The sequence below is a fragment of the Leptodactylus fuscus genome, chromosome 9, assembly GCF_031893055.1.
Source record: "Leptodactylus fuscus isolate aLepFus1 chromosome 9, aLepFus1.hap2, whole genome shotgun sequence".
NCBI classification, from domain to species: Eukaryota; Metazoa; Chordata; class Amphibia; order Anura; family Leptodactylidae; genus Leptodactylus; species Leptodactylus fuscus.
In genome coordinates, this window is record NC_134273.1 from 25,580,158 (window position 1) to 25,593,925 (window position 13,768).

At 40.7% G+C, this 13,768-nt stretch overlaps 2 protein-coding genes across 2 annotated transcripts in view; one reads left to right on the forward strand and one right to left on the reverse strand.

Annotated features, from left to right (window-relative positions):
• LOC142218930 (regulator of G-protein signaling 8-like) overlaps window positions 1-13,768 on the forward strand; it is a 404,296-nt gene that overhangs the window by 320,252 nt on the left and 70,276 nt on the right. The window lies entirely within an intron of this gene.
• The window catches only part of CACNA1E (calcium voltage-gated channel subunit alpha1 E), a 456,683-nt gene that overhangs the window by 18,918 nt on the left and 423,997 nt on the right, over window positions 1-13,768 (reverse strand). The window contains exons 39-42 of the mRNA XM_075287936.1: window positions 7,279-7,406; window positions 5,586-5,682; window positions 3,170-3,275; window positions 2,559-2,666 (exon numbers count right to left, since the gene is read on the reverse strand). Coding sequence (XP_075144037.1) covers window positions 2,559-2,666; window positions 3,170-3,275; window positions 5,586-5,682; window positions 7,279-7,406 — 439 coding nt within the window. The remainder of the gene's footprint in view (window positions 1-2,558; window positions 2,667-3,169; window positions 3,276-5,585; window positions 5,683-7,278; window positions 7,407-13,768) is intronic.

Genomic DNA, 13,768 nt, shown 5'->3' on the forward strand with positions numbered 1-13,768 from the left:
TGTTTCTTTGCCTTGTTATTTATTCTGGTTTATTTTTTTTTTTTTCAGGTGTCACAGCTGGCATGTTGGCGGGACCTTGCGCCTTTCCCCTCCCTTCCCCTTCTGGTCATCGGTGGTAGAAGATGGAGCGCGTCACCCGTTGAACATCATACACATGCACACCGCAGGCGGTGGCGGGGCATTCCGGTGACGCGCTTGGTCCAAGAGTAAAGGGGAGGGGGATAGCAGGGCCTGCCGATATGTTTATAGTTTAATAAAGCTGTGGCCGACCCCCACTATTTTACCATCCAAGAGCGTGTCAGAGTTTTTATTGTATGTTGGGGTTAACAGCCGTGGGAGGAGGTTTCCCTTTTGTTGTTGTACCACATTCCGCCTGGTCTAAAGAGAGGGGAAGGGGAGGAGGAGGTTGCTAATTCATTTATTGCTTCATTCTGGTAGTTTGTTCTTGAAGACATAGCATTTTCAGAAGATGTCTTCCACAGTCTCTGTGTAGCAGAGTAACAGCTTTTAATGTACCTTTTCCAGCAGCCTTGCCCTCCCCTTCCCTCTCCATAGACTCTTCAATGGGATGGACAAAGACCAAAAAGCTGTCTTACCCCTTTATCTCTTACATCTGTAGAATCAGGTGCCAGAATCCCATACATGTAAGAGCTAAGTTGGCTGAACCTGAAGACTAACAAACTTTGTTATCTATGCACCAGTTCCCCACCACCATAGGATGACTGGTGGAAAGACAGATTGGGCATGTTGAATTTCAGCATGCCTGGTGCCTAGTCAGTTTGAGCATTGCCACCAGAGTTGTCTGGCACACACGTATACTAGGCCTTGCATGGTAAGGAGGGAGTTGGGAATGCCTGTGTGCTAAGTAAGCATTCAACCCCCAGCTATTACAGCTGTATGGCCGCCATAACTGAGCATGATTATGTAAGTCTTTTATTATAAGCTTTATTTCTATATGTTTCTACCTTCTTCTTTAAAATCTGAAGCTAGAAATACCTAGGTGAATTGGAACATCAGCCTTATCATATACTCGGGTTGTTCTTGTTCCACCAAAAGCACGATATCTTTTGTTCACAAATTGCTACTTTATTCCCCATTTAAGCCTTGGGTCGGCATACATTAGATTACTTTATGAACTGTTATTTCAATGACTTATTATAAAAGCGACATCCTGGCATGAACAGCAAACTTATCAGGTTCTATGCTTCTTAAGTGATTTTTCACATATCTTGCTGTCAGTCTGACACAGCAGGCAAACAAGTGAAGGTGCGGAGAGCCTCAGCTCATTTCACACTGAATTAATGCGTGCTGTGCTTCCAATCGCAGCGCATAGAATTAGACATAGCCAGTCAAGCTGATAAAGCTAACAATTTCATTTTCGCCACCATCCAAGAAGCTTTTAGTATAATGCCAAATATAATTTAATCCCCTTTATGCTTTGTATAAGTAGAGCAATTTACACCTACCATTAAACAGGTTATCTGGGACTTAAATATTGATGGCCTATTTATTAAGATAGGTTATCAATACGAGATCAGTGGAGGGTCCAATACCTAGAACCCCAAAATATCAGCCACGGTGAGCACCACTTCAGTGTGTCAAGTGAGTAGGGCTGTGCTCTGATACCTGTGTAATGTATGGCGCTGTGCTTGGTAAGCAGTGCAGACGTCATAGTGCTCATCCATATTGTGGCCTCTTAAGCAACTGATCAGTGGGGGTGCTTGGTGTCATCACTGCATCAATCTGTTAGTGATGACTTGTTGTGAGGATAGACCATTAATCCTACAGTCCCAGAAAACCCCTTTACAGAGGAGCTCTGTTTTTTTTTCCTTGTATGAACCTCCCAAAACTGAACAGAACAAGGACCCCAAATAAACTGTCCATTGGATTCCCAGGGATCATTGATGCACATTGAGATGGAACATTAGCCTATCTGCTCTAATCCTACAGAGGAGCTAAAAATTGATGGGCACAAGGGTAACCGACATAATAATGGGAAGGCGGTTTAAATGTTCTGGGTGATCCATGTATCATGTAATACGTATAGAAGCATCATCTCAGAACATGTGAAGGGGAAGACGTGGCCTAGGTCTACCAAAATGGCAGTTCCAACTAAATAGCAGGAGGAGAGAGATGTAAGAGATGTAGCTATAAAGAGGTGATCAAGGATTTTGTTCATGGAAGGGGAGCAACAGCCAGCCCCCACCTAGGTCAGCTGATCAGGGCTGAACGTCAGTGGGAGCTCAGCTGCAATAACGCTGCCTAGCCACTATGCAATGTACGGAGCTCTCTACTTCCGGCTCCGTGCACTGTATACAGTAGTATGAGGATCGGACACAGCCCCAAACAGTCAGCTGTAAACGTCCCACCAGTCAAATATTCCTTGACTATCCTAAGGATAGACCATTAAAAAAATTCCTGGAAATTCTTTTTGAAATCCTTGACCCCAATGCAAAATTTGTTTGCTCCGACCTAGAACATCTCCATAATGCTTCCAAATTTCATCATGCATATTTGAATAATTTTTAAGTTACTAGAAAAGTCTTTAAAACTCTCACATTTTGGCATGGGGACAAGCAGGTCCAACATCTTTTGAGACAGATTTGGCCAAATTGCCAGAATTTCCTTCTGCAGCTCCGAGTCCAGTTGTTGCCTGTCAGCCCCACCTGTAAAAACAACACACAATAATGGACTATATTAATACATTCATAATTTTAGGTAATTCCTATTCATAGGTTTATTTAGGCATGTGGGGGATAGTGTCAAAACAGAGACCCAACCTGTATAAGCATCTACCATTCTGTCTATACTGGCCATGGCTTCCTAGCAAAAGCAACTGTTTGCCAAGACTACCAGGAAGGGGCCCTGGACGGATCGGTTGAATATTCCTGGGGCCATGTTCTGAAAATTTTTGTCCCCTTTAACACCATCTAGGCCTCTAATAATCTAATATTAGAACAGCTTTCAGATTTGCCCAAAAATACAATTAGGTGGAAAATTTTGGTAAAAATGAAATATTCAACTATTTTGTGGCCAGCCCATGTATAAACCTAGGCGTCTCCGAGTCTAATACTAATACAATAGACTTCAGATTTAATTATATTTTGTGAGGGTCCCTGCAGAGTAAAACTATGCACAGGTATTATTACCTAAATTTTTCCCTTCTTACCTTTGGCTATTTTTATATCCAGTGCCGTCCGGATGAGAGCCATAAGCGTGGATGTGAAATGTACCGTCATATCCTCCGTTACTGGCATATTCATCAGGACCAATCTCTGTACAAAAACACCGGGCGCCCAAGATATGGGATATCGACAAGGGGACCCAAAGCAGACAAGCACACATAGGCACATAATCACTACACCATACACAAAACAAGGATGAAGACATCACTCTCCAAACTTCCCTCCCTATCCCCAGCTCCACCCTACACCTGTGTAACTAAGAGAGGTAAAATCACAGGAGCATGCATAGCCTAACCTGACCACAAGACATTCCCAGCTACTTGAAGGCAAGGGGTGTCGGTATTGCTGGACAGCACACAAACAAGGCAAAGGATTAACTGTCCAGAACCAGCTACTTAGAGGATGATTTCCCTAGTAATGTCATTACTGGATGGGTCTGCAGACATCACGTCTACAAGGAAGCTTTAAGACGACATTATTAAAATAGATATGGAAGGAGAAGCTATTATAGTATCAAAAATAAAGGCAACTCTTAAATTATGCTAAACCAGCCATGTTTTCAAGTATGAAAAGGAGTTGGGATGCCCAAAAGAAGATCTTGACTTTGATCTTGACCTTGACTTTGGTGGGTCACAGTAGAGTTAAACTTTGGTTTTCCAGGCTGTGAAAAACAACTTTCAGAGTCTTGGGACTGGTTTCAGAATCTTTGGATTTGTGGTTTTTAATAGGTGGAGAGTCTTGGGTAAGTTTTTCAGTATTTCTGGATAGGGGTTTCCAGGCTAAAAATATTGATGACCTACACTTAGTAAATGCCATCGTTATCAGATTGGAGGGGTCCAATACCTGACACCCCCAGACATTCGCAGCAGATGATACACAGAGAATAAAGCAGGAAGCAGACAGTGCTGTTATCTGTGTAGTGGTCAGATCAGGTACTGCAGTTCTGCTTCTATTCATCTGAATGAGACCTAAGCTGCAGTGATTTAGTTTTGCCACTATGCAGAGAACAGAGCTTTCTGCTTCCTGCGCCATTCTCTGTGTATTAGTTACTGAGAAGAGCTGACTGGTGGTGGTGGTGGGTGTAGGGCCCCCCAGTGATCTGATGTTAGTGACCTATCTTTAGGACTGGTCATCAATGGTTTAGCCTGGATAGTGTGCCCTTAAAATGTATATGTCTAAGGAATTTACTTTCACTGTGTGTGCTAAAAGATCTAAGCTTATGTACAACTGGGGCTTCTTTATATTGTCCCAATTTTCTGAACCCAGAATTACGTTTCATCATATAAGATGCTAGCCAGTCCCTCCGATTCTGACAGGTGCAATCAACCATCCAATGTGTATGGGGGTGTACCAACTGTGCCCTGATGTCAGGATCGGGGGTGTTGGATTTAAGCTTACGTTTCTATTCCTATTGAGAATGCATGCATATGTATGAAAGGAATAGCTATCGAGTCGACAGAACAAGGGCCCTCCCTCAAGACCCACCTCTATAAACCAGGGGATTAAGCCGCTCTGTAGTAGTGTCTCTTATTCTTGAAGACTCTGTAATACTACATTGTGCTGGGGTACCAGAGCCCAGAAAATCAACTCCAGGACCTCACCAGATGAATGTTTCAGACTAACATTTATAAGAATATTCATTACACAATTCCTAGTGTTAGGTTAGGTTTATACATTGTGTACAAAAGGTACCGGAGATGCCAAACCCAGGGATCAAATGAGTGTAGCTAACGGCCATTATATATTTAATGGCATGAAGTATAAGAGGGGGCATCACTATGAAAGAGCAGCCCCTTTTGCTATGCCAGGAGTAGGCACATACCATCCACATTATGATGTTGCCCTCTGATTTTTAATGGCAGATTAGTTGTGGCTGTGTGTTCGCTTACAAGTATGTGGGAAAGTTCTTCTGCCACTTCGAAGTTTATAACAAATTTGGGTGGCATGGGTCCCCTTAAGGGCGTCAAGTAGCCACCCAAATGGCCCTTATTATAATCCGCTACTACTTACATGTCCTAGCTATGGGTTTTATGAATGGCCAACCCCTAATTTCTTTATAACGTAACCAAAGATAAGTATTTTTTTCTGTAGATGCCTTAAAGAACTTACATAATAATGGGGTCCAATATTTTTGTTTTCTTTGAGAACCACAAAAGATTCCTTCCGTCCCTGACTGTGATAGAAACTCATAGGGATACAATATGTCTCGCATTGGGGGTAGGTGTTTATAGAGTATGTGAAAAATAAACCAGGACTGCGACTTGAGTGAAAAGGGACGCTTGAGAATGCAAAGTATAATCCGGGGGAATGTACAGTATAATCCAATTATAATCCAAGGGAATGTCACCCAACACTTTGTCTCACATCATAACCTTAGATTGTAATAAGGATGACCTCTACCTTATAAGCCACTTTATTGGGACATCTCTTTCCAAGGCCTAACGGTGGTGACATGAGAGTCAGCATCTCATACATCTCTGTATAATGGATACGGCCACTGGTTATGGACAGGAGGAGCCAGAGAAGGAGGAAGGGAGTGAAGTGAGAACGATGGACCAAGCAATGAAGGGACAAAGAAAAGCGCGGCATATCCAGGGAAGCAAAAACCAACAGGAAAAGAAAACAAACAAACATAAAAACACACAGGAAACAGAAAAGAAAAAGGGAAACAGAAGAGAAGACGGAGGGGTTATTAAATGCCTTCACCCCAGGAGCAGATTCAGGCGGGGTTATACCGCACTCATGCCCTTAGTTAGACCTTTTCCACCCACACCAGATTCGTCTCTTCTGTTTGGTTTTTGGAGGATTACTACTTCTCTATTGCAATGGTGTTGCAAGCATGTCAGATACTCGTCTCCAGGCTCAGCATCGGCTTCTCACCTACCAGCCATCTCCACAATATTTACAGCCAGCGCTGACGATATTGGGGGAGCCGGGTATCCCATCTGGGTATTATTTAACTTGACCAGAGGGTGCAGCTGTGATATAAGATCGTAAAGTAGGGAACCCGCAGTTGCTTCCTCCTGGCTGCTTGATGTGGCTCCTGGCATGCACCAGTGCAAAGCATGCACCCGAATGCATAGAAGGAAAGTTATCATGCATTCTTCCTGAAAAGTTCCTTCTGCTCATGCTAAGTTGCAGATTTCAGAGTCAAACAGCTGCCCCCCAACACCAGTGACCCTGGACCACTAGGCAGTGTCAATATCTGAGATTATTAATTTAGCTCAGATTCACAGGCCCCAAGAATCAACAATTTACTTGTATCCTTTTATTGTATTGTATTGTATAATTAGTATCTATAATTTCCATACATTGACATCTGCTACTGAACACTGTTACCTACGCCATACCTAGAATTGACCGTCACATCAAACTTGTGACCTCACTGATCTTTACCAAATGTTCTTGAGTCCCGAGGACTAGCTTGGGTGCAGCTGCTGATTTTGTGGGACTGTTAGGGAGTGAAAATCACTATTTAAACCTGGAGGCAGCAGCCCGAGGTCCCTTGCATGGTGCAGTAGTGGAGCGGTGGAGGGGAAGGGACAGTTAGGTGAAGGGAAAGGTGGGAAGGTAGAGGTAAGCTATGCCCTTGCTGAGTGGAAAGGGCTGAGAGACTGGGCACCAAACCTTGCATGCCACCCTGTAGGGGCAGTTCTCTCCTAGGCCGAGCGGAGGCGAGATGACTCGGACTAATTTGTACATATCCTTATAGGGTATCCTGCCACTGGAAGAGAAGCACAGGCATGTTAATAAGAGCACCGCTCAAAATCATGAAGCTGGATATCTCCATGGCCAGAGGAAAATCCCCCCACAACTTCAATCACTGCACCATGAGAGCCCCTGGGACAGCACAATGTCAAACCCAGATATTGCAGCAGGTTATTCTGGGACATGGGCAAAGGCATGGGCAGGGAATGGGAACAAGTAAAAAGTCATCAATATTCTGACATGATACGCTCTAAGAATATTAAAAAATATATAAAAGAAAGACCTGCACATGGGACATTGGTATGAAGGTTTATAGTCTATACACTATTTGTGAATTTTTGGAAGGCTAATACCATAGAATTTATAGGAAAGTAAGATAATTTACCATGCCGCTCTATCATACTCCGCCCAGATCCGAACAAACTCATCCAGGTGGTGTGGACCCAAAATGGAAGAATCTCTTGTCAAGTATTCAAAGTTGTCCATGATGACGGCGACAAATAGATTTAACATCTAAGGACACAGACAAAATAATACTACAATACTGCAATACAGTACGTACCATATGTGACACTCAATACTAACAGAAAAACCCTGCAGGGTAAGACTGTTCCATGTATGTGTTTAATTGGAAGATTCAGCCAATCATCAAGTATAGGTTATTGGTAAAATACAGATAAACCATCAGCATATCATCTGTCTACTTGTACTATATGTACAGTCAGTGTTGTAACTAGGAATGGCGGGGCCCCAAGGCGAACATTTGACATGTATTGTGCTACTCTCTACCTGTACTACATGTACGGTACTACTATCTATTTGTACTACATGTACGGTACTACTATCTATTTGTACTACATGTACGGTACTACTATCTACTTGTACAACATTTACGGTATTACTATCTACTTGTACAACATATACTGTACTACTATCTACTTGTACAACATATACTGTATTACTATTTCCTTGTACAACATGTACGGTACTACTATCTACTTGTACAACATGTACGGCACTACTATCTACTTGTACAACATGTACGGTATTACTATCTATTTATACTACATGTAAGGTACTACTATCTACTTGTACAACATGTAAGGTACTACTATCTACTTGTACAACATGTACGGCACTACTATCTACTAGTACAACATGTACGGTACTACTATCTACTTGTACATCATATACTGTATTACTATCTACTATCTAAGCCTCTCACCTCTACCAGGTTATAGTCCTCTCTACATCGGGCTGATGAGATCCAACCAGATCGAAACAGCTGTCCTCGATTGAGAGACTATAACCTGGTAATAATCCCAGCGTCATTGCTAAACAAAGGCCTCTTGGAAGGTCGGGCATGAGGCTAAAGGGAGCAGCCATTATTGGGTTATTTCACTGGAATCCTGTCTTAAGACAGGCTTGCACATTCCAGTGAGCGCCCTCTATTGGTTTGCAACAATGAGGCAGCAACTGTCTTCCTAATTACATCATGGAAGGCGGATTTGCATATTCTTCCCATAGTTCCTTGCAAAGTGGAGTGCTAAAGGCTTAACAAGTCTCCACACACCTATATGGTGGTCTCTCCCTAAGGAGTGACAATATCCCCCGAACCCTATCTACTTGTACAGCATGTATTGTACTACTATCTACTTGTACAACATATACGGTACTACTATCTATTTGTACAACATGTACGGTACTACTATCTACTTGTACAACATGTACGGTACTACTATCTACTTGTACAACATGTACGGTACTACTATCTACTTGTACAACATGTACGGTACTACTATCTACTTGTACAACATGTACGGTACTACTATCTACTTGTACAACATGTACGGTACTACTATCTACTTGTACAACATGTACGGTACTACTATCTACTTGTACAACATGTACGGTACTACTATCTACTTGTACAACATGTACGGTACTACTATCTACTTGTACAACATGTACGGTACTACTATCTACTTGTACAACATGTACAGCACTACTATCTACTTGTACAACATGTATGGTACTACTATCTACTTGTACAACATGTACGGTACTACTATCTACTTGTACAACATATACTGTACTACTATCTACTTGTACAACATATACTGTATTACTATTTCCTTGTACAACATGTATGGTACTACTATCTACTTGTACAACACGTACAGTACTACTATCTACTCATTCAACATGTATGGTACTACTATCTACTTGTACAACATGTACGGTACTACTATCTACTTGTACAACATGTATGGTACTACTATCTACTTGTACAACACGTACAGTACTACTATCTACTCATTCAACATGTATGGTACTACTATCTACTTGTACAACATGTAAGGTACTACTATCTACTTGTACAACATGTACGGTACTACTATCTACTTGTACAACATGTACGGTACTACTATCTACTTGTACAACATGTACTGTACTACTATCTACTTGTACAACATATACGGTACTACTATCTACTTGTACAACATGTACGGTACTACTATCTACTTGTACAACATGTACGGCACTACTATCTACTTGTACAACATGTATGATACTACTATCTACTTGTACAACACGTACAGTACTACTATCTACTCATTCAACATGTATGGTACTACTATCTACTTGTACAACATGTACGGTACTACTATCTACTTGTACAACATGTACGGTACTACTATCTACTTGTACAACACGTACAGTACTACTATCTACTCATTCAACATGTATGGTACTACTATCTACTTGTACAACATATACGGTACTACTATCTACTTGTACAACATGTATGGTACTACTATCTACTTGTACAACATGGACGGTACTACTATCTACTTGTACAACACGTACAGTACTACTATCTACTCATTCAACATGTATGGTACTACTATCTACTTGTACAACATGTATGGTACTACTATCTACTTGTACAACATGTATGGTACTACTATCTACTTGTACAACATGTACGGTACTACTATCTACTTGTACAACATGGACGGTACTACTATCACTACTATCTACTTGTACAACACATACGGTACTACTACCTACTTGTACAACATGTACGGTACTACTATCTACTTGTACAACATATACTGTACTACTATCTACTTGTACAACATGTCTGGTACTACTACCTTCTTGTACAACATATACGGTACTACTATCTACTTGTACAACATGTAAGGTACTACTATCTACTTGTACAACATGTACGGTACTACTATCTACTTGTACAACATGTACGGTACTACTATCTACTTGTACAACATGTACTGTACTACTATCTACTTGTACAACATATACGGTACTACTATCTACTTGTACAACATGTACGGTACTACTATCTACTTGTACAACATGTACGGCACTACTATCTACTTGTACAACATGGACGGTACTACTATCACTACTATCTACTTGTACAACACATACGGTACTACTACCTACTTGTACAACATGTACGGTACTACTATCTACTTGTACAACATATACTGTACTACTATCTACTTGTACAACATGTCTGGTACTACTACCTTCTTGTACAACATATACGGTACTACTATCTACTTGTACAACATGTAAGGTACTACTATCTACTTGTACAACATGTACGGTACTACTATCTACTTGTACAACATGTACGGTACTACTATCTACTTGTACAACATGTACTGTACTACTATCTACTTGTACAACATATACGGTACTACTATCTACTTGTACAACATGTACGGTACTACTATCTACTTGTACAACATGTACGGCACTACTATCTACTTGTACAACATGTATGATACTACTATCTACTTGTACAACACGTACAGTACTACTATCTACTCATTCAACATGTATGGTACTACTATCTACTTGTACAACATGTACGGTACTACTATCTACTTGTACAACATGTACGGTACTACTATCTACTTGTACAACACGTACAGTACTACTATCTACTCATTCAACATGTATGGTACTACTATCTACTTGTACAACATATACGGTACTACTATCTACTTGTACAACATGTATGGTACTACTATCTACTTGTACAACATGGACGGTACTACTATCTACTTGTACAACACGTACAGTACTACTATCTACTCATTCAACATGTATGGTACTACTATCTACTTGTACAACATGTATGGTACTACTATCTACTTGTACAACATGTATGGTACTACTATCTACTTGTACAACATGTACGGTACTACTATCTACTTGTACAACATGGACGGTACTACTATCACTACTATCTACTTGTACAACACATACGGTACTACTACCTACTTGTACAACATGTACGGTACTACTATCTACTTGTACAACATATACTGTACTACTATCTACTTGTACAACATGTCTGGTACTACTACCTTCTTGTACAACATATACGGTACTACTATCTACTTGTACAACATATACTGTACTACTATCTACTTGTACAACATGTCTGGTACTACTACCTTCTTGTACAACATGTACGGTACTACTATCTACTTGTACAACACGTACGGTACCACTATCTACTTGTACAACATGTATGGTACTACTATCTACTTGTACAACATGTACGGTACTACTACCTACTTGTACAACATGTACGGTACTACTATCTACTTGTACAACATGTACGGTACTACTATCTACTTGTACAACATGTACGGTACTACTATCTACTTGTACAACATGTACGGTACTACTATCTACTTGTACAACATGTACGGTACTACTATCTACTTGTACAACATGTACGGTACTACTATCTACTTGTACAACATGTACGGTACTACTATCTACTTGTACAACATGTACGGTACTACTATCTACTTGTACAACATGTACGGTACTACTATCTACTTGTACAACATGTACGGTACTACTATCTACTTGTACAACATGTACGGTACTACTATCTACTTGTACAACATGTACGGTACTGTTCTCCTCCTATGCCAGGACAGGAGATTTTCTACCCTATCGCTAGTTGCTTATTGGTGACGACATTGTGTATTTGTAGGATAACATAGAATTAGCTGATATGTGATCCTTGTTCTTTTCAACAATAGGACAAATATGTAACACTTATTACTTGCTATCCCATATTTAATGAAGCCGGGGTTCTACTTATTCGGCAGATGTCGGCTTCCTTGATCCCTTATTAAATTGCTGAAAATTTCAATGTTTTCTGTTTTTTTGCAAATATTTTTTAACTAGGACAAATATGTCTGTCATCCCCCAATGTAATAAAGGGAGGTAGCGACTGTACGCTTAACAAAACCCGCTGCCATAGACCTTAGAGGCCTCATTAGTACCAGACATGAAAAGGCTCCTCGTACTTCAGCTTCATCTCTCTAATTCTTACAATCTTCTACAAAGTTATTGACAAAGGGATTCAAAGAACACCAAAGAAACAATCTGTGTCATGTACTGCCCCCTAGGGCCTTGCTCTGGGTATAACATAGTGGTTTAGTTTTGCCTGGAGCAATATGTTTTTTCAGATTATATACAGAGAACAATATGCGCTCATATTATCGAATACAATGTATGATCTCTATGGATAGCGAGTACACATTCATTTTGGAGGCTTCTGTCTGGTGACAAATGGAGTTAAAAGGGAATTATGATATTCCAGAAGAACATGACTACTTTTTTCAGAAGAGCGCCACCTTTATCTGCGGGCTAAGTGTGGAAATGCAGGTTAGTCCCATTTAAAGAGGTTAAGCATCCAGAATCAGAGTTCTCTCGAATCTTGGTATTTAGGGTGGGTGTCAGCTTTACGATATATCTGACACCTACCAGTGATGCTATGGGTGCATCCTCTGTGCCGGCTCTATCGCTGTACCAGTAGACTAGATAGTTACCATGTTGTACTGCTACAGCGGGAGGCAGTGAACGGTTAAATTGGTGCTGCAGCGCCAGATACAGAGTATGGACAAGAGGGATGAGGCTCATGAAAAATACATCAATAATATTTCTTAATCTCCTACAACTCCTATGGGCATATTCACATGGTGTCCGATTTAAAGGGGGATTCCATCTCAAAATTTAAGTCCACACTGAATCTGTCTCCCATTGTATTCAATGGGAGTCAGAGACCAAAGCTGGAAAGTTAAGAGGATTTTGAGGCGGAGGTCCTAATCCACCTCCTACTGAATGCATGTACTATATAGTAAGTGTATTTGCTGTATGTAGTCTCAAGTCACATTCGATATATAAGAGCAGAGATTCCAAGTCAATATACTGTAAGTGTCTTCAACCTTTAAGAGGTATAAGTTATTGCTTGTCGTGCAGTGTTTCCATCTACCATATGATAAGTACATAGTAAGCGGTAGAAGCAATAGGCGTGTGAATAACCTCTGTACTTTCTTTTAACGCTGCCAAAATAGACCGAAATTTGCATTTGGCTGTCAAAAACATTTAAAGATAGTTGCAAAACAGAGCTGATATATGCAATAAGAGAATTACCATTATCAAACCCTTCCGAATGTCTGTGCTTGTGAACTGAATATCATTTCAGATAAACATACAATTTAGAGTAAAGTATTTCGCAAATTGTATCACCAAAGGATGAATTATATAAAACATACAGTACATACAGTGGTGTAACTAAAGTCTTGTGGGCCTTGGTGCAATCTTTTGTCCGGGGCCCCCTACCTCATCCCTACAGCGAAATCTTGATAGTGATGGTTACGGCTGCTAAGGAGTATAATCCCCCTTAGTGTGGTTAGGGGTAATCTGTGAGTCTCCTTGGTTTATGGGTCAGATGGAAGCTGCAATCTCAATACTGATGCCAGTGCCTATGGACCCCCATGCAACTACACCCCCTCAAGTTACACCCC